Here is a 26,192-nt window from a genome sequence, read left to right on the forward strand (position 1 = left end):
GGGAAGCAACTTCCAGTAAACTGCCTCCCGTCAAACCTAACATTGCTTCTGTAGCACCATGCTCAGATCCATGCAGGTTTTATTTTATTTTTTTTTAAACTGGAATTGCAGACGGTTCTTTCTCTTTTCTAACCCTAAAGGGTAGTCTTCATTGATCATCGTGTTGCCACCATGACTAGGCCAGTTTGTCTTTTAAGTCAAACCTATGCAGGCTACAGCCTGGACAATTAAGCGAAATGCTATCCCTGCTGGAGATAAGCTCCACCTGTTGAGGTAAGTTATTTACTAGGCCGGGCTACTGCTTCCCTCCAGGTAACGACGGATTGCAAACCCTCCCTCTCCAGAGAAGAGCTCAGGCAGTTAACTGCAAACAGCTGCAATATCTGCCGGGCTGGCTAGCCCGTGCCCGTCGAAAGGCGAGGGGACCGCATGGCAGCTGCAACTGCGCCGCACAAAAGGGAGCGTCTATCCCGAGGAGCCACCGGCCTTCCGTGGACCCCGCGGCTCCGAGCGCTGGGGCACCCTCCGAGGGGGCGAGGGCCGCGCGGGCCGGGGTCGAGCCCAGGTGCGGCGAGGAGGAGGAGGAGGGCTCCTTCACGCGCCGAGGAAGAAAGCCTGACTCATGTCGTGGCGGCGGCGGACTCCTGGGAACTGAAACTCGTGATGCTGTTGCTGCGGAGAAAAGCCTCATTACCCATTCCGCAGGCGGGGGACACTACCCAGAGCGCTTACACCCGAGACCCGGGCTCCAGCGGCCTCCGCGAGACCCTCCCTGCCGCGCCGCCTCCCCTGCCGCGTGCCTGCGCGCGCGCGCCGGCCGCGTGTGAAAAAGGAGCGGACACACCTAACCTGCGCGCGCCCCGCACCCTGCCCCACCCCCACCCCCACCAGGCCGACTCTCTCCGGCCGACTCGGATTCGCTCCCCCGGCCGAAATTCCCCACCCCCCACCACCAACGCCGACGTCGTCGGCGCCTCCGCCAGCCTTCGGAAATTTCCGCCAGGAGACCCGGCGCTCGGCGAGGTTCGAAGACCCGCCGCCTCCTCCTCCGCCAGACCCGGCTTTATGTTTGCGGCGCCGGGGCGCATGCGCAGACGCCATCTTCCCTCCTTCTCGGCCAGTCCCCTCCCCCCGTCACCGCCGCCGCCTCCTCTGGCCGGCGGTCGCCCCTCCTCCTCCTGCGCTCGGGCGCTGGTCCCTCCTCTGCCGATGCCGCGAGAGACCCGGGGATACGGTGGAGCCGGAGAAAAGCACTAGTAACAACCACCACAGCCCCCTCTCCGCCCGCCGCCCTCCCTCGGCACCCACCCACTCACCCGCCCCGTTCGCCGACACCGACCAACCCCACCTCTCGTTCCTTTGAACGGCGTCGGCTGCAGTCGCTGCAGCAGCCCCTCTGGCCACCAACGCCGCCGAGAAAGGAGTCGCCGCCGCCGCCGCCTGCGGCCCCCTCCCGCCCGGGCCGCGGGAGCAGCGGGGTGCGGACGAACCGGCTGCGGAGGAAGAGGACTAGAGCGGTGCGCATCGTCGGCGCTAGCGCACGTCCCGCCGCCCTCCGGGGAGGCTCGGGCGCCGGCCCCTTCCTCCCCGAGGACGTGTGCCGAGCCGAGGCGCCTGCCTGGAGGGAGGAAAATGCTCGGGCTCCATGGCTGCCAGTGATGGAGAGGTCCCTGGGCTCCCGCTGCCACCGCCGCCGCCGCGCCCCGGCCGTGCTCCGCGAGGACCCGGCGTCTCTGCGCGCCCGCCCGCGCCCCGTTGCTGGGCTCACCGTACCCGGCGCCCCGCCGCCGCCCCGCTTCGAGCCTCGCCGCGCCGGCCCCAGCCGCGGCCAGCGTTTCCTCACGGAGCAGCCGCCGCGAGGCCAGGGGGTTTGAAAGGGTCCGCGGGGCGTGGGGGGAGGGCCGAGCGGGGCCGGCGGGGCCGGGAGGGGAGGTTTGAGCCACACTGAGCTCAGGGTTCGCCGGCGGGGCTGGGGGTGGCGAGGGGAAGGCGACACTCGCTCGGCGCCGCCTTCGTGCAGAGCGACCGGGAGGGTTTTGCAGCGGCCGCCGCCGCCGCGGCGGGAGGAGGGGTGGAGGTGGCTTCGGAGTTGTCCGGAGAAGGTGGGCATTTCTCGGCTTTCCCACCCCCTCCCCTAGCCTCCCCCCTCCCCTGGTCTACCCCTCCCTCCTGCCCCGCACCCCACGTGAAGCGGAATATAAAGGGGGGTGTGAGGCTAGAGAGGAAAGTGAATGGCGAAGGACTGAAGGGGTCCCCCCTTCGGGTCCCCGGCTGTTCTGTTCACCCTCGTTCATCCTCCCTTCCCGAAGCTCGCCCTCGAAGGCAGAAGCGGCCGGCGCCTTCGGCTGAGAAGGAGGAGGAGGAGGAGGAATCGCGCCGGGCAGAGCGTCAGGTCCCGTTTTCCTCCTCGGCGTCTTGAATACAAAGATTACGGTGCTGAAGGAAATTGCACTCGCCTCCTCCGCCCCCCGGTACCCAGCACAATGCACCAGCCGCCCGAGTCCACCGCCGCCGCGGCCGCGGCCTCGGCCGCTGCAGACATTAGTGCTAGGAAGATGGCGCACCCGGCAATGTTCCCTCGAAGGGGCAGTGGTGGTGGCAGCGCGTCTGCTCTCAGTGCAGCAGGTACCGGCGTTGGTAGTAGTGCCCCATCTTCCGAGGATTTTCCGCCTCCGTCGCTGCTCCAGCCGCCACCTCCTGCAGCATCTTCTCTGTCGGGACCACAGCCTCCGCCTCCACAAAGCCTGAACCTCCTTTCGCAGGCTCAGCTGCAGGCACAGCCTCTTGCGCCAGGCGGAACTCAAATGAAAAAGAAAAGTGGCTTCCAGATAACGAGCGTGACCCCGGCTCAGATCTCCGCTAGCATCAGCTCTAACAACAGCATCGCAGAGGACACCGAAAGCTACGATGATCTGGATGAATCTCACACAGAAGATCTGTCGTCTTCCGAGATCCTTGATGTGTCACTTTCCAGGGCTACCGACTTAGGGGAGCCTGAACGCAGCTCCTCAGAAGAAACTCTCAATAACTTCCAGGAAGCCGAGACACCTGGGGCAGTCTCTCCCAACCAGCCCCCCCTTCCACAGCCTCATTTGCCTCACCTTCCACAACAGAATGTTGTAATCAATGGGAATGCTCATCCCCACTCCCTCCATCCCCACCCTCACATTCATCATGGGCACCACCTCCATCACGGTCACCACCATCCATCCCATGCCGGTGTGGCCAGTACACCCATTCCGGGAGGGCCACCCGCAAGCCCAGTATCCAGAAAACTGTCTATAACTGGAAGCTCTGACAGTGTTAGGCCAGCTGCACCAACTTCTGCCGTATCGTCGAGTGGCTCACCTGCATCTGCAATGACTAGTATCCGTGCTCCGAGTTCAAGCGGCAGTATAGGTATAAATTCTGTTACAGGCACTAATGCGATGAAAAATGTTAACATTACGGCTGTGGGCGTTTTTAATCCTAACGTGACCAGCAGCATGCTTGCTAATGCTAATGTAAGTGCGAGCAGCGTTCCCAGCGCTGCCGGTGTGAGCGTTGGGCCTGGAGTGAGCAGCGGTGTTAACGTGACTGTCTTGAGCGGCCTGGGCAACGGTACGATTTTGTCCTCCGCTCTCATTAACAGCACTGCCAGTGCAGCTGCAGGGATGACTGCGGGATCCGTTTCAAGTCAGCAGCCGCAACCAACAGCTAACACGTCCAGGTTCAGACTTGTGAAGTTAGATTCGAGTTCTGAGCCCTTCAAGAAAGGTAGATGGACTTGCACCGAGTTCTATGAGAAAGAAAACGCTGTCCCCGCCGCCGAAGGGGTGGTGATAAATAAAGCGGTGGAAAGTGTAAAACAAAACCCGGCAGAAGTGACTCCTGAGAGGGAGAGCACCAGCGGGAGCTCAGTGAGCAGCAGTGTCAGCACGCTGAGCCACTACACGGAGAGTGTGGGAAGCGGAGAGGTGGGGGCCCCAGCTGCCGTGATGCAGCAGCCGCCCGCTCTTGCGGGTGTCGCCCTCCCGCAGATGGACTTCAGTAGCGCTGCTCCGGCGGGCATTTCTGCCGTTAGTATGCCCCAGAGTATTTCTCAGTCACAGATCTCGCAAGTGCAGTTGCAGTCCCAAGAACTGAGCTATCAGCAGAAGCAGGGTCTTCAACCAGTACCTCTGCAAGCCGCTCTCGGTGCTGCAGCTGGTATCCAGCCATCACCTGTGAGCGTGGCGGGTGCAACTTCAGCTCTGGGTCAGCCGCCTTCCGTTTCCAGCCTGGCTCAGCCGCAACTGCCGTATTCTCAGGCGGCCCCTCCGGCGCAAGCTCCCCTGCCAGGCACATCGGCCCAGCAGTTACACTATGGACAGCAGCCGCCAGCTCTCTCCACACCGGTGGCCCCAAGCCACGGCCCGTCAGGGACTCCGAATCCTGCTTCCGAGTATGTTCAGCAGCAGCCGATTCTGCAGACGGCAGTGCCCTCTGCACAGCCCCCTTCTGCGGGGGTGGGAGCAGGAACCGCGGTGATTCCCGTGGCTCAGCCACAGAGCATCCAGCTGCCAGCGCAGCCCGCAGCAGTCCAGGCGCAGCCCGCAGGGGCGTCTGGCCAACCCGCTGGCCAGGCGCAGACGGCAGTATCTGCTGTACCTCCTGGCAGTCAAATTGCAAATATTGGTCAACAGACAAACCTACCTACGGCAGCGCAGCAGCCCTCTACCCAAGTCACACCTTCAGTCATCCCGCAAGGTGCTCCTCCGTCTTCGCAGATAGTTCCACCCGCTCAGGCTGCGATTCTTCATCAGGGAGTTCAAGCTAGTGCTTCCAGCCTTCCTCCACAGTTGGCCAGGGCACCCCAGAGCACCTTGGTAACTGCGCCTGCCCAGCCGCCAGTCGAGTCAGTAGCTCCAGGAGTTGTCTCGCAGCAGTTGCCTGCAGTTAGTCCTTTGCCCTCTGCTAGCAGTATCTCTGTTACGAATCAGGTTAGTTCACCTGGTCCTTCTGGAATGCCTTCGGTCCCAACAAACTTGGTTCCATCACAGAATATAGCACAAGCGCCTGCCACTCAAAACGGTAATTTGGTTCCGAGTGTTAGTCAGCCTCCCTTGATGGCAGCATCTAATATAAATTTGCCTTTGGCGCAGCAGATACCACTAAGTTTTACTCAGTTCTCTGCACAATCATTAGCTCAGGCAATTGGAAGCCAAATTGAAGTTGCCAGGCGCCCAGCGGAACCCTCCTTAGTTGGCTTACCTCAGACTCTCAGTGGTGACAGTGGGGGAATGTCGGCAGTTTCAGATGGGAGTGGCAGCAGCCTAGGAGCCTCGGCTTCTCTTTTCCCGTTGAAGGTGCTACCGCTGACGACACCCCTGGTGGATGGCGAGGATGAGAGGTAAGGTCATGCCGTGTTTCTGCAGACACTCGGCAGATTCAGAGTTAATCTGTTTAGTAGCTGTGTATATGCACAAGATTAGTCTAAAGCATTATGCGTTTCTTCCTTTTTGTATGTGAAACTGCATTTTTCTGGTAAGTTTTCTAGAGCAAGAGTGTTATGGAGCGGTCTCAAACTAGTTGGTCAGGAAGTGGTGTAAGTATTATGTAAACACTGTTTGACAGGCTAGTTTTTGAGCACTAAGAATAGGTTTGGGAGCACCAGGTGGTTTTGTTATTTATAAAATGGTTTTTAGAGTTACTAGTTTTTGCTGACCCATCTAATAGTCTGTTCTTTTGAATTACTAAAATCATTATGATCATCTCTTGGGGACGGGAGGGGAGGTTGTGGTTCCCACATTTGTTTCTCCTTTACTGGACAGGACAACCCTTTTCAGTTCTACTGTGTTTGCTCTTAGTCTGTGAAAGATAACGTTAGCTCCTTTTCCTCATCAGATATTACAGGAAAGATGACCTAAGCTGGGTTATACAGGTTGCCCTCAAACTAACTGACCAACTTTTGTGTACTTATCTAATGGTCGTTGCATCGGAACAGTAAAGGAATGGGAATCTTAAAAAAGTGTTCCGTGGGGTAGGAGGCCATACACTCTTAAAAATAACCAGATTTACCTTTGATAGTTGTATGCTGTGCATTTTTCCTTTTGCATAGTAGATCAAGTGGTAGCCATTTTAAAGGGTAAAGAAAGAAAGTCTTGGAGGGTTGAATTTATAGAGACATGAAACCGACTTTGCGCTCCTACAGGACTTACTCCACCTGTTCTTCTCTTCTCTTACCAAAAAAATACATAAAGCCTAAAGTACATTATTAAACCAGCGTTTTCTTAATTGGATTGGAAATAATGTGATAATCATGTTTATTGAATCAAATTGTGTCTTTGAAGCTGGCTAGCTAGAAAAGTTGTGAAATCTCTCATGCTACTACATGGCTTTAAACTAAGTTGATTTTTAAGGGAATGTTCTTTTCACAAATTTGCCAGTCTGTGACTAACCTTGATCAAAATAATATAGGAGTTATGACAAAGGCTATTCATCTTCATTGTGGAACTTTGAATAAGCTTGAAAGATACTTAATTATTTTAGTATTAGTTGGAGATTTTTGAGATTGAACTTTTATCAAACCAGTTGGAACATTTACATTCAAAATGTATATCTGTGATTTTCCCTTTGGAAATATTGAGCATATTTCAAAAGAATTGCAGTTTTAGAAAAACAAAGGCCTAATGTTTCAGTGAGGTTTTCTTGTTTTTTTTTTTTTTTTTTCAGTTACTTAAAAGATATAAGGTAAAGGCATGATTAATTGAAATAATTTAAAGTCTTGTCTTTCAAGATTTTTATTATTTTTCTAAGTCATATAATTAAAATCTCGTTACCTAGCCAAATGTATTCTGTATCATGTGTACAAAACTGTACATTAAAAGACCTCTTCTAGGAGGTGGTTCCCGTAAGAGTCCTATTATAATTATTGTTAAACCTTTCAATGTATCAAATCATGCTAATACTTATCTGTAATTTTAAAGAATTATTTACCCCAAATATTAATATGTTCTAACTTTAAAGGGTGTGATCTGAGTAAAGCCCACGGGTACATTATGTGGATGCTAAATTTAGAGAAATAAAAGATGGGTCAGATACACAAATGAAAACCACATATTTTGAATTCAAACCTGCCATGATTTTTGCTAATTACTGTTTGTGGTCTCCTGGCATGACTTTCTCCTTTTTTGTTTCCCTCCTGGTGGTAGGGCATGATAGAGCTTAACACAACATGCTGTTCCAGATGATTAAAGTCAGAAGACTTTACAGCTAGGTTTTTAACTGTAGAGATAGAGTCCCTGCTTAAGATATTACTACAAAATTAATTTTTCCATATAGTAACTGAGAGGAACATAAATTAGCGGCAAATTATGTAGGAAGGTTTGAAATTAAAGGGACAAAAACAGATACTGAGAAATATGATTAACTCTTGGTATAAAGTAACTTGAGTTGACTGTACCTGTTTTGAATGAACTACATATTTGAGCCTTTGTTAACATCAAAGTCAAGTCGTCAAAACCAGAAAATTTTTTTTCAGAGGTATCCTTTAAATTCTGAAAAATCAAAATGACCCCTAAAATACCTGTAAAGGTCAGATAGGGTAAATTTGTATATTATTTTCCTTGTGCTTTCACTGTAGTTTGGAAAAAGAAATGTTCCGTTTAAATTAGTTCTTGGAAGGGAATTTGAGAATATCTGCAAGAGAAAAAAGTGATAATGAGTTTCTATTTATTTTTTTAAAGTGTTAATGGTTAAAAAAATTCTTTTTACTTTTTCTTCCCCTGTTAGTTTCTGTGTCATTTGCGTCTTCTGGGCTTGGTCACCTATTAGTCTCCCATGGGAGAAAAGAGTACCTTGTAATTTCAGTATTATGACTTAGAAAACATGTTAACAATAAAACTTTTGGATGGTAGGACAAATGAAGATTCGTTGTTCTTTAGTCATCTTTTGAAATAATATTCTAACACTTTAAATTTTAAAATATTTCTAACACATGTGGAAAATGCTTTCAGTTGGCTACTGGTAGAGACTATGAAGATTAGAAACATGGATCAGGCATTAAGATTATGTATCTAGATTTTTAAAAATCATTCTCATTAAAAAGTTCTTAATGTCTCACATTAGCCTTTAATGTGAACTTATTTTTACAGCACAGGGAAGATACAGGTATTTCACACTGATGTATAGTCTTTAGTGTTTTGTGATTGTTAATACAGCCTCTTCTGTGAAATTAATTGGTCAAACTTCTATTCATCCTTCAAGGCTCAGCTCAGATGTTCCCTCTGAAGCAGTCTCTTCACCCAGGGAATGTTGTTTCCTTAGCCCTTTTTAGTGTTCCTCTATTCAAGGCACTGCACACATTCAGTTTGAATTATGTTTACCCATTTTCCCCACGAGACTGTGAGTTCCTCAAGGGCAAGAGCTAAATCTTTTTTGAACGGATTAATGAGCAGACCTTTCTCTGCTTTTTCTATCATGATTTAAAATTTGTATTGCCTTTCACCTTAAGCACAACTGTTCAGGTTGTAGGATCATATAATTAAATGCAACAAAGTGAAAAGAAATGAATGAAAATACTTGCTTTTTCTACCTCTTTTGCCTTTTCAGATCTTGAGGTGAATTGATATCTATTTTTTAAATACAGTGCCTGTTACAGAGTTGGCCCTCATATTTACTAAAGAGGAATGAGTTTTCTTATCAAGTAGGAATAATACTCGTTTTGCCTACTTCTTAGGATGGTAGCATCAGATAAAATACTTTAACTGTAAAATACTAAATTATAAGTTTTAATTTTTTATTTAGGTTGTACCTGCACAGTTTAAAGAGCCAAATAGTTTACATGGTTATCAAAACAAACAAAAGCTTCCTGCCTGCTTCATTTCCCAGAAGCAATCACTTTCACCTTTTTTAGATGATGACTGTGATATTTACCTCCTAGTCTCTAACTGCTTATATTGCTACTAGATGTGCAACATAGCCAGGTGGTTAGAAGCCATGGACCCTGGAATTAGACTGCTTAGGTCTGATCCATCCTCTATTGTTTACTAGCTGCTTAACCTCTCTGTGCCTCAGTTTGCTCATTTTAAAAAGTGGGGAAAATAGTACCTACCTCATAGGGTTGTTATAAGAATTCAATGCATTTGCAAAGCCCTTAGAACTGTTTCTAACTCATATGCCCTATATATGTGTGTGTTAAATAAAATACTCCTTACTTTTTTTTTTTTTTTTTTTTTTTTTGCGGTACGCGGGCCTCCCACTATTGTGGCCTCTCCCATTGTGGAGCACAGGCTCTGGATGCGCAGGCTCAGCGGCCATAGCTCACGGGCCTAGCCACTCCGGGGCATGTGGGATCTTCCCGGACCGGGGCATGGACCCGTGTCCCCTGCATCGGCAGGCGGACTCTCAACCACTGCACCACCAGGGAAGCCCTTACTTTTTTTTAAAAAAAATACATTTCCTTCTTTATATTTGGCTGCATGGGGTCTTTGTTGCTGTGTGTGGGCTTTCCTTAGTCGTGGTGCTCGGGCTTCTCATCGCTGTGGCTTCTCTTGTTGCGGAGCACGGGCTCTAGGCGTGCGGGCTTCAGTAGTTGTGGCTCACGGGCTTAGTTGCTCCGCGGCATGTGGGATCTTTCCGGACCAGGGGTCAAACCCGTGTCCCCTGCATTGGCAGGTGGATTCTTAGCCACTGTGCCACCAGGGAAGTCCATCCTTGCTTTTGTTTTTGGCTTTATTAACTTCCTGGGTAGAAAATGAAGATTAACTTTGTCATGACCTACTCAGCTGGTCCTCCTTCCTCCTGGTCCCTCCTCCTCTTAATAGTTATGATTGCATCACTATTGATTATTCAGTGTTCTTGTAAAATATGATTACTTTTCCTATCCTGTCTAATGTCCTGCACTTGCCTCCCTCCTCCCACCCCAGCCATCTAGTATGTGTGGTACACTTATATGTATATTTCTGTATAGTATTTAGCATTTAGAAATGTTAGTGGGTTCCTCCAACCCAAGTTTTCATCTGTCATCATCTGTTTCCTCCAAGTTGCCTTTCTCCCATTTTTGTATGTTTTGGGCTTAACCTTTTATGATAGAGCCTTTCTTCAGATGTCTGGCAAGTCTTGGTCCTCTGCTTGTACTTAAGTGTAGGAGACTAAAGAGCTGATAAGAAGTTCTCAATGTGACTTGCTGTTAGCTTTACCATAGGGTGATTTGTCTGGAATTCATTGTCTCCACCCACCCTGCCCCCTCTTAATTTTCTCTGTAGTAATCACTGATTCATCATTTCATCAAATGTCCCTTGAGATGTTCAGCCATATCAGGTACTGTTATCAATTTTATCTTCCTGAGGAAGTCTCTCTCATATTTCTCTGAGCTTCATTCTGGACTGATTGCCTTTTAGACTTGGTATGCAACTATTAATATTTGTGGGATTCCTTTCACTGTCTTCTGTGCTTGGATCTCCATTTTCCAGTGACTCATGTCATTATTCATTCTTGGCTCACTTGATGTTTTAAAATGGCTTTAGCTTACCCTGTTACTTGTTTGATTCTTCGGTTAGGTAAAGAATACTGGATTGGAAATTGTATTATTTTATAATTTTTTTTTTTTTTCGGTATGCGGGCCTCTTACTGTTGTGGCCTCTCCCGTTGCGGAGCACAGACTCCGGACGCGCAGGCTCAGCGGCCATGGCTCACGGGCCCAGCCGCTCCGCGGCATGTGGGATCTTCCCGGACCGGGGCACGAACCCGTGTCCCCTGCATTGGCAGGCGGACTCTCAACCACCGCGCCACCAGGGAAGCCCTTATTTTATAGTTTTGCTCCATGACTTTCTAGCTTCCACGTTGCTTTTGAGAAGTTTGAAGCCATTCAGATTCCTTATATGTATTACATGTGACCTGTGTGTATGGGTTTTGTTTTTTCTTTTTTCCCCCTATACTCGTTTAATCTCTCTTTCCATCCCTTCTCTCTTTCTTTAAATCTCTGAAAGCTTTTAAAATTGTATCTGTTTTTAGTGTTCTGAAATTTTACGATGATGGGTTCTTAGGTGGGTTTCGTTTCATTCAGGGTGCTGAGTACTGGTGTCCCCTTTCAGTCTGGAAACATCTTTTAATTCTGGGACTTTTTCTTGAATGAGGTTGTTGATTATTTCTTTCCCATTTCTTTTTTCTTTCTCAAACTCCTTTTATTGGGATAATGGACCTTCTTGACCAGTCTTCTAATTTTCTCATATTTTCTTTCCTATTTGCCATCTCTTTTTCTTTTTGCTTTACTTCTATTGAGTTTCCATCTATTACCATGTATTTGATTTCCAAGAGCTTTTGTCTTTGGTCCTTTTAAATAATATCTGTCCTGTTCTAGTAACAATAGTACTTTCTCTTAGCTGTCTGATCCCTGTGTGATCTGTGTCCTCCAGTTTTAGCTTTCTTAGTTTTTATTTGTTCGGTCTTTATCTTTTGTGCTATAGCCTTTCCTTAGATGGTGGTTGTGTGTGAGAGTAGGGGAGTAAAATGCTGATTCAAATTCTGAGAGTCTCGTTAGCTTTGCTTTATGGTCACCTGGCCGAGCATCCCTGTATGTGTCTCTTCACTCAGTCAGCTTGTTTTCAGTATGTTCTCCTGCATACTGTTGTACCTCATTTCCTCAGTCCTGGGATCTTGTGTTTTATATTCACCAGACAATATATTTTCAGTTTTTTGTTGGGACTGGGGAGGGGCAGTTGGGATTTGTGGGGCTGGTTGCTTCTTAAACAGACTTTTAAACAATCTTCCTTATTTTAGCACTCTCTCTCTCCCACATCCCACTTCAGATGTATGTGGTACTGCCAATTCCTGAGTCTTTTGGGGATTTTACAGTTTAAATTGGGTTTGTTCTTGGCTTTCCCCACTGTTTGCTAAAGATTTGATTTCCTAGTGTTTGCTAAATAAGTCATTTGTCACTCAACCATCTGCTTTCCAGCTTCCAAATTTTTGTTGCTATTGTCTTTTCTACCCGTTCTCTCAGTTTTTGTGGGTTTATGGCTTTGTATCTTAAAAAATTCCTTTTCTGTCATTTTAGTGGGGTTTTTAGGAAAGGAGTGTAAAATAGATGTGCATTTAACATTACACATCTATTTCAGTTGTAGAATATTGCACTGTTAAATGTAAAGAATGATACTAATTTTAACAATTCATGCTCCGAGATTTGATCTATAACTAGTACGTAAATTTTGAGTGGAATTGCTTGGCTTATATTCAGCAGAAATAATAATGGCATATATAACTTGGTAGTTCAATTCACAGAAGTGATTAAGAATGTTAGGATTAGATTCAGTTAATATTTATTGTCACATTTAACCACTCAAGAACCTTGTGAATTAAGTTTTTTTCTAATTTACTGGTGAATAGACTGAAGCTTATTTAGTTTATTAGAGAAGCCAAGTAAGCTGTGTCAGGTTATATACCTAACAGTAAAGTTATATACATAACAGTAAACAGTAGGATTAAAAGCCATTTTTCCAATTCAAAATCTGGTGCTGTTTCTACTACTCATAAAGCCAACAAAGAGGTAAGGGTGATGCCCATAAGTAATAATAGAGCAGCTGAAAACCCGAAAAAGGGCAGGCTTTATTGACTTGTGTATTAGTACAAATAATGGAATTGTCATAGAACATACCAACATTTACGTATGAGCCCTTGGTGAGAAAAAAGTGGGTAAAGTTGTAAGAGTGGTGTACCTGGAATACAGTAGACAGACATGTTAAATGAATTAATTTTAACATTTTTGGGGGAAGTTGTATGCAAATTATCTTTTCAGGAAAACCATTTTAATTTTCTAATAATTTAAATTCTGTCTTTGTAATACTGACTTCAGAATTGCAAAACATGTAGATTTTATTTCTTATTTAGAAAGTTCAATTTAAAAATATGAAACTGCAGAGCATGCCCTGTTCTGGTGCGACAATATCAGAACCCTGGTTGGTTTTTGCTGTGTCACCGTGTCGTTAGGTTTTAATATGTCATGGTAAGAATATGCTTTAATGGCTTATTAAAAGAAATTACATGAGGGAAAAAAATGATAAAGGATGTTTACATCATTTGAAAAGAATGACCTATAATGTTTTGGATTCCAGGTTGACTTTTTTCCTAGTCTCACATATATTCAAATGTCCCACTCTCCCCAACCCTTCACTTCTTCCTTACTAGTCAGCTTGACCTGAAAATCTTACTTGACCTTTCAGTCTCAATAGGTCTAGTTGATCTTTGTTTTCCGTCCTTGAAACACCCACTCTCTTTTGCTTTCAGTGATATCCTGCTTAGTTTCTTCCCACCTTTCTGGCCACTCCTTTTCATTCTCCTTCAGTTCAGCTCCTCTGTCAGACTCTCAACATTGGAGTTTGTTTGGATTTGAGTCCTCTTCCCACCTACTGCCTTTTCCCTTTTCCCTTTTCCCGTTTCCCTAGGTAATCTGCTGTTCCATGGTCTGTATGCTCTCAACTCCTGAATGCGTATCATAGCCCACACTTCTCTTCTTAGCTCTAGACTGCTCCGGTCCTCTGCCTTCCTGTTATCTCTGCTTATATTCTCACAGCCTCTCAGTCTCAACAGATCATAAACTTAACCTCTTCATTACTTACCCTCTCAAATTTCTCTTTTAGTCATGCTCATTTTAATACATATTTCTTACTCTAGTTCTTAACTTTAGAAACCTGAGTCGTTCTTGATAGCTTCCTTTCCCCCACCCTCTGCATTCTGACCATTACATTCTAAATATATCTTGAATTTATCTTTTCTTTCCCCATCTGTGTTGCCACCACTCTAGTCTAAGGTAACATAGTCAGCTCTTAAAGCCCTGCAGTAGCTTCCTCACCAACTTCCTGCATACACTCTTGCCTTTCTCTGATTTTATGTCTTGTAGTCAGAGTGATGTTCTTAAAACGGAAGGCTGTTCAGGTCTCTCACTTGCCCCCAAACCCCTGAAGCCTTCCCATTTCTTTTAAGGTAATTACATTTCACTTTTGCTCACTTCTGGCCTCATGTGTCACTTTCCCCCTCACTTTCTGTGTCCCAGCTGCTGCCTCTGGATTCCTCGGGTTGCCATCCTTTCTTGCTCTCTCCTCCAGGCTTTGGCATGCGCTGTGTCACCTTCCCTCCATTCCTCCTTAAGCCTCACTGTCACTTTGAGAGGCCTTCTGTGACATACCAGTCTAAACTTAGGTTCTTTGTTAACACTGTTTAAGATCACCTTGTTCTTTTATAGTGCTAGTACAGTTTGTATTGCATAATTAGTTTTTGTTTTTGGGGATTATCTGTTTGATGATTTTAAGCTTCATGAACAGAGATGTTTGGTTCGCTACTGTATATCCAAAGTTTATTTCAGTGCCTTACAGTAGGTACTCAATAAAAATCTGCTTAATGGATAACTGAAGAAAAAAATTTTTAATATTGGCATAAGTTCAGCTTCTTCTTAAAAACACTATTATGATATATTTGAAAGTTAGATAAGTTCTTTATAGATCATGTGTTATCACTCTTTTCTCCTTTAGTAGAGATGATTGAGAATTGATTACTTTTTTTGCTGTATTTATGAGCAAAACAATGCTTAGTTGCTGCTTTTAACAAGCATTGTATGTTTACTTTGTATTTACATATGTTTATGACAGTAAAAGTTCTCCAACTTGAATAAAACAAACAAAAAACTCCACTTATTTCTAAATTAGAATGTCAGTATTCTTGTCTCCTTTTGACTGGTTCAGCTATTTAGCATAAATGATTCTCAAATATCTAAGTATTACCTTGGAAGTTCTTTGCAGTTTCAGCTGTTTAAAATATAAGCATTTAACTGGTGAAATGCCACTTGTTTGTATTAAAGGAGTTTTCTTTGTCAGACAGTTTAGTAAGCATTGAGTTAATTACTTGTTTAAAATTCCTAACTGATCTGTTTTACTTATGGTCGTTGTAGTGACAACAAGGAATTGTTACTAAACTAGTAAGTTATGGCTTCTGTTAAGGGAAAAGAACCATGGAAAAGATTTGGCAGTGATTAGAATTAGCAATAATTTTAATTGATTCTACATGGGTATTAAATGGGAGTAAAAAGTATTAAGATATGAGGCCTTTACTTTTAAGGTTGGGGTAATTAAAAACAGAAGGGAAAATATAGAATCTGATGTTGTAGTGGGGTGATCATCAGAGGCTAGTACTGAGAGTCTTTAAATGTTTTCATATTCTTTTTGTGGACATACCAGTGTTAAACCTTGTTTGGCTTAAAACCATATTTGTGTTGACTGTGGAGAAGATTTACTGTGGCTTGATCTTATTAAAGAATTAACTTTAGGTCATGGTGAATGCTATTGCCTTTTCTCATTCACTGAGCCATAGGGTAAAGGGTACTCTTGAGCTTCATGGGGATAAGACAGATGAGATAGCATCTTATTTTTCCAGGCATCCCAGATTATTTTTGTAATATCAGGTCACTACTTAAGTTGAGGAACTCTTGATACTCTGTGTACATGCCTGAGTATTCCTTTTTTGAGTGAATTGTAGATGGATGGATTGATTATAAAATTACTCATTGTTGATAAGATTTCATTCTCTCCCAGCTCACCTAGTTATCTAATGTCTTTGGTTATTAGGGTTAGTGTATATTTACATGGTAACAAACAGCATACTGACTAGTTAGGAACATATAAACGTACAATTGAAATACTATCTAGCATTAATTTTTTGCTAACACATGGCTGTGATAAGTTTCTAGTGGTGATAGTAATAAAACCTGCCTCTTGTGTGATTGGGGGGCGTTAAACAAAACTCTGAAATAGATTATGTACTCTTGAGTCATAGCAGTTCTAAATTTTTTTTTTTCAGTACTTTTTTTTTTTTAATTTATTTTTGGCTGCGTTGGGTCTTCGTTGTTGCTTGCAGGCTTTCTCTAGTTGCAGCGAGCGGGGGCTCCTCTTCATTGTGGTGCATGGGCTTTCCATTGCGGTGGCTTCTCTTGCTGTGGAGCACGGGCTCTAGGCGTGCGGGCTTCAGTAGTTGTGGCTCGCGGGCTCTAGAGCACAGTCTCAGTAGTTGTGGCGCACGGGCTTAGTTGCTCCACGGCATGTGGGATCTTCCCGGACCAGAGCTTGAACCCGTGTCCCCTGCATTGGCAGGCGGATTCTTAACCACTGAGCCACCAGGGAAGCCCATGTCCTAAAATGGATAGGATGCTTTTCTTCCGTTTTCACAGAGGAAGAAACTGAGTCTTGGGTTCATTTATTCCGTCAGTAATTAAATATTGAGTTCCTACCATGTGTCGTATGCTGTTTTTAGCTTTTCATGGACAGACTACGGCAATTTAGTAATAATAGTAGTAGGAGTAGTTGAAAATTATGGTACTCGTTATATGCTTGTTCTGAGCACTTTACATATATCACCTTGTTTATTCTCAGAACAACCTTATGAGGTGTAAGTACCATTATTATCTGCATTTTGCAGGTAAAGAAGTTGAGGGATAGAATGATTAAGTCATTTATTCAAGGTCACATAGCTAGTAAGTGGGAGCTGGGATTTAAATCCGGTCAGTCTGGGTCTAGATTTTGTGCCCTTAATGACTTCTGTGCTCTGCTATCTCTGTAGGATATGCCCAAAACCAAGGCGTCCTGACTGTTGCTTCCTACATTGGAAGGCACTGGGAGCTGCAGATATTTAACTCGTTATATCCTCAGTTGCTCTTGTTTTGATCCTGGAAGTTTGGGTGGGGATGCTCCTCTTGTTCTTGTACTCCAGAATGTAAGCTCCTTGAGAGGAAGCATGTTACCCATCTGTTTTTACCTCTGTATTTCCACTGTGTGCAGTATAACCTGATTCATAGTATGTTCTGAAATATTTGTTGAATGAGTGAGTGCAGACGTGTGGCAAAGACATACCCCACAGTCATCAGGGAAAGGGATATAATTATTGCCAAATACTTTGCCATCCTGTTACCATTATTGCATAGCGGTTTTGATAGGAGTAAGGTTCAGTTCTTCTCGGATATGTTACTGTACCTGTTACATTAAGTTCTCTGTCTCCCCCTCACTGGCCTATCAAATGGGTATATTTATTGAGTAGGTACTAGGTGTAAATCATTATATCTAGTAACGGTGTGGGCACAGATGTAATCTGACATGGTTCTTGTTCTCAAGCAGTGTATGCTACATATACATGGGGAAATTATAGGAGCTAAATAACACTTTTTTTTTTTTTTTTTTTTGTGGTACGCGGGCCTCTCACTGTTGTGGCCTCTCCCGTTGTGGAGCACAGGCTCCGGATGCACAGGCTCAACGGCCATGGCTCACGGGCCCAGCCACTCCCCGGCGTGTGGGATCTTCCTGGACCGGGGCACGAACCCGTGTCCCCTGCATCGGCAGCTGGACTCTCAACCACTGCGCCACCAGGGAAGCCCTAAATAACACTTTTAAACAACATGAAATATGAAATCAAAGAATCAGAAATTTTGAGCTGGAAATCTTTTGCGGTATGCGGGCCTCTCACTGTTGTGGCCTCTCCCGTTGCGGAGCACAGGCTCCGGATGCGCAGGCCCAGCGGCCATGGCTCACGGGCCCAGCCGCTCCGCGGCATATGGGATCCTCCCAGACCGGGGCACGAACCCGTATCCCCTGCATCGGCAGGCGGACTCTCAACCACTGCGCCACCAGGGAGGCCCCAACTTTTGGCTTATAGGTAGAGGAACAAATTCAGAGAGGCTACGTGAATTCCTTACACCGCGCTACAAAATGTTTCTTAGACTGTAACTGGAACGCTAGCCTCCAAAATGACACAGGAAATTGCATTCACAGTTCACAGATGGGATAGAATTGACCTTTGGAAGGTTAGGAAAGCAGTGTTGTTTGAACTGACTTTTCAGAAGTCTTGCATTGAAGGAGAAAGTTTTAGGAAGGAGAGGGTTAATAAAAATGGGAGGAAATAAGAACAGTCTGGGCATAAGTAAGGTAACAGTTGGGCTTAATGGAGTAAGTCTGTCTTAAGGAGGTGATAGGAAGTGACTGAAGATTAAATTGGGGAGTGATTTTGCCCTCAACACTTGCTAACTAACTGTTGTTCAGGGAAAGTTAGTATCAAAGGAATCCGTAATCTGGATTGGAGTGGGGGTACGTAATCTGGATTGGAGTGGGGGTATGCTTGGAACAGGGAGGAGAACGTAGGAAATTATGTTTTTCTGTTATTTGTTAACGAAAGAAAGAAAGAAATTAGGGGGAGAGTGATTTCCATTGTAAAATGATTGAGTACAAGGACGCTTTGGTTAGCAAAATTTCTCAGTTTATAAAAATACTGTATTATTCACCTTCCTACCTTCTCCTCCCTTGAAGCAATGTTTTGTTTCTCTTGTGTTGAAAAAGAAAAAAAATAACCTAATTTCCCAGGAAAGCTATTATTTATAGCTGCAGTTTTAAAGTTCTGAGGATAAGTGGTTATAACCTTCAGGTAGGATTTTGGCAATTTAATCTTTTCATAGGGTTTATCTGTGCCTATAATCCAAAGCAGATGTGTCCCAAAAATATTTAGTAGTGAAAAGAAATCCAAGTGAAGGTGAACTAAGTGTTTAGGATTGGTTCTTTACTTTAGTGATCGTAGCTGCTTTCTGTTCATACTAACCAGGTTCCATTGCCAGTCTCTTCCAGGCATTGGAAAGAGGTGGAATTATTTCTTCCTATCTCCTGAGCACTCCTAGGTCTCTACCAAAATGGAAATGGTATAGATTTATTTAAATTAGAAAAGCATTAATGCTGTCATTGACAATAAATGTGAGTAATTTGATTATTTTACTGACATTTAAAGTGCCACAAAACTTACTCCTTTATATGTCGGTGCATTGTTTCACTTTGCTTGCCATTTAAAAAATTCGAGAATATATACATGTATGTGTGGGTACACATACAAAGGAATGTAATTTTTTAAAGAGATGTTTTGAAAATGTCCTTAGATTACAGAATCTCCTGGGTATTTGAAAGGATGTAATTTATTGACTGTGTACATGCATAGCACTCTTTATATCCTTAGGGAGAGCCTACGTTGAATTTAAGAATAAGTGTATGTGTATATATACGTATACATATACATGAAAGGAAAGATAACAGGTAACAGATTCAATTTATATTACTCTTGTATTCCTGGTCCTTTGTGTCAAGTTTTCTCACTCATTTATAATTTATTGTATCTTAAGAGTATTTATATCTATCTTTGTAAGCTGCTTGAAACAGTTTAGGGAATGACTTGGGATAGAAAGCCAATAAATGGGAAAAGTATGGCAAGGTAGAATATGGTGTGTCATAAGAGATCTAATAAAGCAGTATTGGGAGACAGAAGGTAAAGATCACATGCTTTTGAGGAGGTGACATTTGAGAGAAGTTTGATAGCCATGGGGATTAGTAAGTCACTTTAGTGGAGAAAACATACCAAAAATGTTCAAGGTACGGGGAGTATTTATAGAAGAGAACACGGGACATAGTCTAAGTTGGTAAGAGATAGTGTCTGTATACAGGAATGTAGAAGACAAGGCTAACTTTGAAAAGCCTTAATTAAAGGCAGGATTGTGGGGCTTCCCTGGTGGCGCAGTGGTTGAGAGTCCGCCTGCCGATGCAGGGGACATGGGTTCGTGCCCCGGCCCGGGAAGATCCCACATGCTGTGGAGCGGCTGGGCCCATGAGCCATGGCCGCTGAGCCTGTGGTCTGGAGCCTGTGCTCCGCAACGAGAGAGGCCACAACAGTGAGAGGCCCGCGTACCGAAAAAAAAAAAAAAATAATAATAATAAGGCAGGATTGTGAAGTTTGGACTTAATTGGACTTGGAATGGAGAACGCTTCTTGTTTTTGTATAGTGGCCTGATCAGTGCTGTGTTTTAGGACCTTACTTTGGATGTCTAGTTGCTTCCTTCCTTAATGGGGTATGAGAAGTTCAGTAATTCCTTTTCTGTCACTGGTGGAGATGGAGGCACATTTTCTTTGTGGTTGTAATCTGAGGTAATGGTTTGAACCAGTGACCTTGGCCTCATTAAGAAAGCTAAGAAGGTAAGGACCCAGTCCACACATGGTAACACTCCACTTATCCAGAGTGGATAACCTAATCCTTTAGACACAGCTCTGGCTTCCAAAACTGCTTGAAATTGCCATCACAAAGTAAAGCTATTTTTTTTCCCCCCTTACTGTTTTTGCATAGCATTTCTGGTCCTTTTTAGACTTTTTTTTCAAGTCTTACGTTTTACTAGCTTTATCATTTTAAAGCAGATGAGGGGAGGGGAAGGGAAAAAAAAGGGGATTTTGAGGCATGTAAGGTGACATTGGGAAAGTAGCAGTTTATAGCCTGACAGCAAGGTAGGAGTTAGAAATTTTACGAAAACCCCAAAGAAATTTGATATGGTATTGAATGTTCACCAGTTGAAAGTTAGATTACGTTTTGTATATTATTTTAAGGAAGCATGAATATGAATGCATTCCCAATGGTGTTAACTACTGAACTATGGATAAGTATAAAGAGACAGTATTTTTAGTTGTCTGCCTCCATTGTATCATTTAACCATCGACAAATTAATGTACTGCTCCATGTTGCTTTTTTCCTATTCTAAAGTAAGGGCAAGTGTTTCATGTTTTCCTAGCTTTCAGGCTGGTAAGATTATTCTGTAAGAAATTCATAATGTGTTATAAATAAGTGTTAGACCTTTACAGATAGAAATTAGAATATTTTCAGTAGTAAAATTAAAAGCCCCTAATAGATGCTAAGATTGAAATAATTATTATTAATGATTTGTAGTTTTAGTGAAATTACTGATGAATAAGTGACATACAGTTACCTGTTCTGTATGAGGTATTGTATAGATACCTACTTATTATTTTGCTATAATATTATTCCCCCTGAGTTTTTCCTTTGAAATATTTTTATTACCTTTTTCAACACAGTAAATCAAATAATTGTATCAAGGAAAGCTGATTTCTCATTTCAGATGTTTTTAATCTCTTTTTTTAGAAATGGATAACCCAAACCACTTACTTTCTTTCATAAGGAAGTTTTTGTTTATGCTTAATATAGTTTTGTTTGCTTGGTTGTGTCCTTTTAGACAGTTTTGTTTTGGTATTTTCAACAATGACAAGGATTCTCTTTCTATTGAGGGAAATACTCTCATGTTCTAAAAATTACTTTTGAAAGATGGTATTCAGTGAAACTTATTATATTAGCCAATTTATTTTGGAAAAATCCTGCTTTGTAGTTACCATTTTTGCTTGGTTTTTGTTTCTTCAAGTGTATTGTTTTGGGTGCAGCGTGGTGAGGCGAATTGAGTGAATGCCTGGTTTTGGCTATAGTGCTGTCCACTGATCATGTGCTAATGAGCCATCCCATGTCTGGGTCTTTCCTTCTCTTCCTGTTTTAAAAGGCTTGACCACTGTACAGTTTGTCTTAACTTCTCTTTCAGCGTCAAGCATGGTGCCATGTCTTGTCTTTGGTGGATGTTCCATAATATCATAGAATCTTGAAATAAGGGATTTGACAGATTCCTAAGCTGTTCTTTATCTTCATTGTGTTATTCTCCTCTTTGGGGATCTACCAAACATTATTTACCAGTTATTCTCTGATATGACATCAGGATTTATATGTTTGTACACTGGATATATTTTATTATTAGGAATTTTACCTATTTTGAGGTTCCAGGGAGGAAGGGTGGATCCAGAATGAGGAGGTAGGGTAAGTCCAAACTAGGTATCGTAACTAGTTTTCTGCCTCCATTCTTGAATCCCATAATAATAAACCATGAAACTGCATCCCAATCCTTTTAGGAACAAGTATATTTAATGCTTATTGAAGGTAAATAATATTTGGATTAGCAACCTCTTTAACTCTTCTTTTTTGTAAATTTGTATAAAATTGATGATAAATTCATTGGGGACCTGAGGATTATACGACAGATGATTCTAAGATTTCTTTCAGTGTATTACTGGCTGATATATTACTGTGGGTAAAATATTGTCAGGTAGCTTGGTCACATAACTACTAAGTGATGGAGCTAGTATTCTACTAGGTGATTTGATTCCAAAGCTTGTACTCTTGTACACGGATACGGCTCTCTGTATCCGTGGCTTCTCCGTCCATGGATTCAACCATTCTCTGGTTGGGTGAATCTGAGGATGCAGAATCCACAGATGGGAAAGGCGAATAGTATTGATACTACTGTGGATTTGGTATCCACAGGTGGTCCTGGAACCAATTTCCCTGTGGATACCGAGCAATGACTGTATTCTTAAGCATTTTGGAGGTTGCCGTGGCCCACTGGTAAGCAGCAAGAGGTGACAGTGGACAACTATAAAAAACAGTCCTTAGCCTGCGAGTATGGAGCCATTTGGCCTTAGACACTTCTCGTTGGCTCCTCATTATAGAGTGGTACAGTGACTTGCTGTTCCTAATGATGGTCCTCGCAATCTGAATTTAGTTACTTTTTCTTGATACATTTTCTATTCAAAATGATTAAATTTTCCAAGTTTTTGCTGAAGAATAAACTTTTAATTAGGAAAATCTGCTTAAGTGGCATCCAATTTCTGAATAATAAATTGATATAGAGATAGTTTTATGATGTGAACATTTCAATAAATCAGACTGGTAGCCTTCCATTGGTCTCAGTGAGCTTTAAGTGTTATAAGCTGTTGATACTTAGGTTATTTTTTTTGTTTGTTTCATGTGATCAAATTACATTACAGTACTTTTTAAAGTAGAAAACTCACTTTAATCAATTCAATCATAATAGCACATTGTGACTCACATCTTTAATTTTGTACAGTTACAGCTTATATTCACATCACATGCTTATTATTGGAACAAGGAAATGCTAATTTACATGAAGGTTTTTATATTAAGTTGAAAAACAGGATTTATCTAGTCTTTTCGCTCATTAACCTAGAAGGGGAAGTGTATTTTTTTAAATCTAAGACAATTGTATTATGTATTAATTCAAAGTTTTTATAGTAAAGCTGCTTTCCTTAATTTTTATTATATTTTTCCTGATTCATTTACAAACATTGGAACTATAGAAAGAAGCAATTGGAATTTTTTTTTGAATTGTAGTTAACAGTAAAGATTTATCTTAAAGGATATAGTAGCTTAATTAATCATTTAATAGTAATGTAGTATAAATCTTACTCACATGTTCCATAATTTTACTTTCCAGTAATATGAAATAGCCAAAAGCTGCTGAAAGTCAGTAATTTTCACATCTTGTACAGTTGATTGCATTTCTAGACATTTTACTTATTGACATGCTTTCAACAGCCTAAATCTGCCACTCTTCCCAATCCATGAGGCGGTCACATTGAAGAGAGAATGTTTTAAAGTGCGGTTACCATTGTGAAATGGATAGGCTAACTAACAGACTCACTTTGGGTTTTTTCTTTATGTAAAGGTTTAGCTATGTTTCCAGTTACATTCAGATTCTTAGCCCATGAGGATCTACCAGTAGCTTCAGTTAGCTTTTTACGAAATCGATCCAGTATGCAAAAGCAAAAACAAGTAGACACATTGGCCTAACAAAAACCTAGTTGTGTTATATTTGGGCTTATGAATATGTGACCTAAATGCCATCGATACCAATGGTCTGAGTTAGAGGCTCAAAACATGAATAGGGGAGAAAAAAACAGAGAAATGGAAAGGTAGTAGAAGACCATTAAAGGGGATGGTAGGGAAAGAGGAGGATCTGGTGACAGTCATAGTTTATTAAACAGTTTCGTTGCCTACATCTGTAAATCTAGCTATATAAAGTATTTTAGAAAGGTTACCTAAACTGGGTAAGCCATTGTCTGTTAGCCCAGAAGGCTTTTTACATTTACAGTATTTCTGTTCTTTTTTGGTATTGTGATGGTTTATTTATTTAAGAAATATTTATTAAATGCTTGTTACGTACGTTAACACTGAGCAAAGGTACCAAGGATGCAAAGAAAAAAAGTCATGATTTTGGTCTTAAAGAGTTTTATCTAGAACCCTGAAGAAATATCCTAGGATCTTGATGTATCTTCCAAATTATCCCAAGTTATATTATGCTTAGTTATTCTCTGTGTGATGCTCATGACAGCTGTTTTATTCACACAAGTTGATTAATCTAGGCTGTAGACTAATGAGCATAGAGCATAATGAGGTAGAGTTTAATGAGCATTAGCCTTGGCATCAGATGTGGTGCTGATCTTGTTTATGCTACCTCTTCATTGTATGACCTTTGTAAATGTACCTGTAAGCCCAATTGCCTTACCTGTTAAATGGGAGTGATAGCTGTCCTTAAACACTGTTGTTGGGAGGATTAAAGGAGATAAAGTAAGTAATGCACCTAGCTCAGTTCTTAGTTTTGTAAACGGTGGCTTCTCTTATTGTGCCGGATAAGAATGATTCCATTCCTTTCTTACCCACTGTAAATTAAAACTAAAAGCTTGTCTACATATTTAGAGACTGTCTCCCTACTATAGCCTTCGAGACAAGTGATTCTGTGCCTTTGTGACATTTTTGGTTGTAGCCTTTCTCACCTTGGGCTCCATAAGAGAATTAATGCCTACAGGAAAAGAGTGACTACTTTCTCAGTTCTCTTAAGAATAATGTATATAGTATCACCATTCCAGATGCATAAGAGAGGAGTGAATGTATTATATATAATGGAAGCATCAGGGATTAATTCTTTTGCTGAATCCCAGGAGGCTAGTACTATATCTGACTATTGGAGAAGTGCTTCAAACTTCTGAAAGTTACGGAAATAAAAGTTGTTAGAAAGCACACTTTCCTCTTTCTTAATGGGGGCAGGGAATATGTAGAAGGAATGGAGTGTCATGTAGCAGTTTGGTGATACTCCACAATGCAACCATTTCCCTAATCAAATGATTCTGAAACTCTTTCATTGTAAAGATTGTTTTAGACAGGCATAATGCCCTGAAGACCATCTGTTCCATACTCGGTCCCATATGGGACTGAACACTTACCTCCTTAGAATGAATGGAGTTAATCAGTTTATTTTAAATAAGACAATGAGTCAGTACCTGGTTTTTAAGTTTCAAAGATTCATTGAACTGGATTTTGAAATCTAATTTAAAAGTTTCAAAACTAGTGTTTCGGTAATACTAGTTCTTCAAGTTAAAAAAAAAAAAATAGTTCTAGAGCCCAGGAATTTGGGGGAATGCTTTTTGACATATACATCTTGGAGATGGACATTGCATTTTAGTTTATTGAAGATTGAGAAATTCTGCAGAAGGGAGACAGTTTTACTTATTGACTCCAACTCCTTTGAACATATAGCACCTATTAATGTCCTGTAGACCTAGTGTTTTTTGGAATACACTTTGGGAAATATTGATCTGCTTCATTTTAAATGTGAGAAATATTCTGGGTCGTATAGCCAAGTGATGGCAGGCCTCAACTGGATCCCATCTCTACATTTATTATTCTATGTGAACAGTTCTTTTTCTGCTATACCACCCTATTTTCTGTAAGTATTTGATTTATATTAGAAATAAAAATATAATTGTTGTCATGTGAAAGTATATACCAAGTATATACCATCTGGCAGAAGTTTAAGAACATATTTTGAGAAGTATAGCACGGACATATTTGCAGCCTCATTTAATTGGCCCTGTCATTGTGAATGGTTTGCAGATTTTAGGGATGGCCTTCATATGAGTTTAGTATATTCCTGGGGGAAATCTAGTTAACTCCATAAACACTCAAAGATAGGGAAGCTAATAAGAATTTGTTCTATGCTTTCATTAGTAAAATACAGAAATTTTACTAACTTTGTTTTTCTTATGCTTTAGAGTTAAAGCTTGACATTGCTAACAAAGGAGCCAATTAAACATTCTTATCTCCCATTTATCCATTTCCTGTGTTACACTTATTTGAGCAATGGAATAAGAAAGGAGTACCGAAAGGGATGTCAAATTCTGAGAAAAACTGAAGTCTTCTGGGGACTAAAAGGATTTATCAAAGGGGTGAAAAGAATGGATATTGGAGATGTTCCTGAAGGTGTATTAGTAGATTAAGGTATTTTTGGCTCTTTTGGGCGTGTCTTTGAAGACACACCACCATAAAACTGCAGGAAGTCAGAACTTTTAAAGTATTAATACTTAGCTGCATTCGGCAGTATCAGAGATGCGATTCAAGTTTGGAAGGAAGAACGGAAAAAGGCTTTTCCTACTCAGAAACACTATAACCCGGTGTTCTGAGTAAACTTGAAAGGAGTGCCTCGTTAAAACATGTGAAGG

At 42.5% G+C, this 26,192-nt stretch overlaps 2 protein-coding genes across 4 annotated transcripts in view; both read left to right on the plus strand.

Moving 5' to 3' along the window:
* The first annotated feature begins 429 nt into the window (after nucleotides 1–429).
* LOC132477403 (basic proline-rich protein-like) lies at nucleotides 430–2,399 on the plus strand. Its single transcript, XM_060079769.1, has 3 exons — nucleotides 430–1,074; nucleotides 1,122–1,878; nucleotides 2,310–2,399. Exons 1-2 carry the CDS (start codon nucleotides 430–432, stop codon nucleotides 1,872–1,874), a joined length of 1,398 nt encoding a protein of 465 aa, XP_059935752.1. The 3' UTR covers nucleotides 1,875–1,878; nucleotides 2,310–2,399.
* The window catches only part of TSC22D1 (TSC22 domain family member 1), a 130,990-nt gene continuing 106,729 nt past the window's right edge, over nucleotides 1,932–26,192 (plus strand). For 2 of the 3 annotated variants that reach the window (XR_009530265.1, XR_009530266.1), the window contains exon 1: nucleotides 1,932–5,371. Coding sequence is in view for 1 of the 3 variants with exons in the window: in XM_060079610.1 (XP_059935593.1) it covers nucleotides 2,484–5,371 (2,888 nt within the window). In the remaining 2 variants the exon portion in view is untranslated. The remainder of the gene's footprint in view (nucleotides 5,372–26,192) is intronic. The other variant, XM_060079610.1, reaches the window with a different exon arrangement.

The sequence above is a fragment of the Mesoplodon densirostris genome, chromosome 17 (assembly GCF_025265405.1).
Source record: "Mesoplodon densirostris isolate mMesDen1 chromosome 17, mMesDen1 primary haplotype, whole genome shotgun sequence".
NCBI lineage: Eukaryota > Metazoa > Chordata > Mammalia > Artiodactyla > Ziphiidae > Mesoplodon > Mesoplodon densirostris.

Bases quoted from the DNA above. Each gene is read 5' to 3' on its own strand.
- LOC132477403 (XM_060079769.1), top strand. From the start codon at position 430: ATGGCAGCTGCAACTGCGCCGCACAAAAGGGAGCGTCTATCCCGAGGA. The intron at 1,075-1,121 runs GCGCCGGGGCGC...CTTCTCGGCCAG, and splicing joins GACCCGGCTTTATGTTTGCG to TCCCCTCCCCCCGTCACCGC.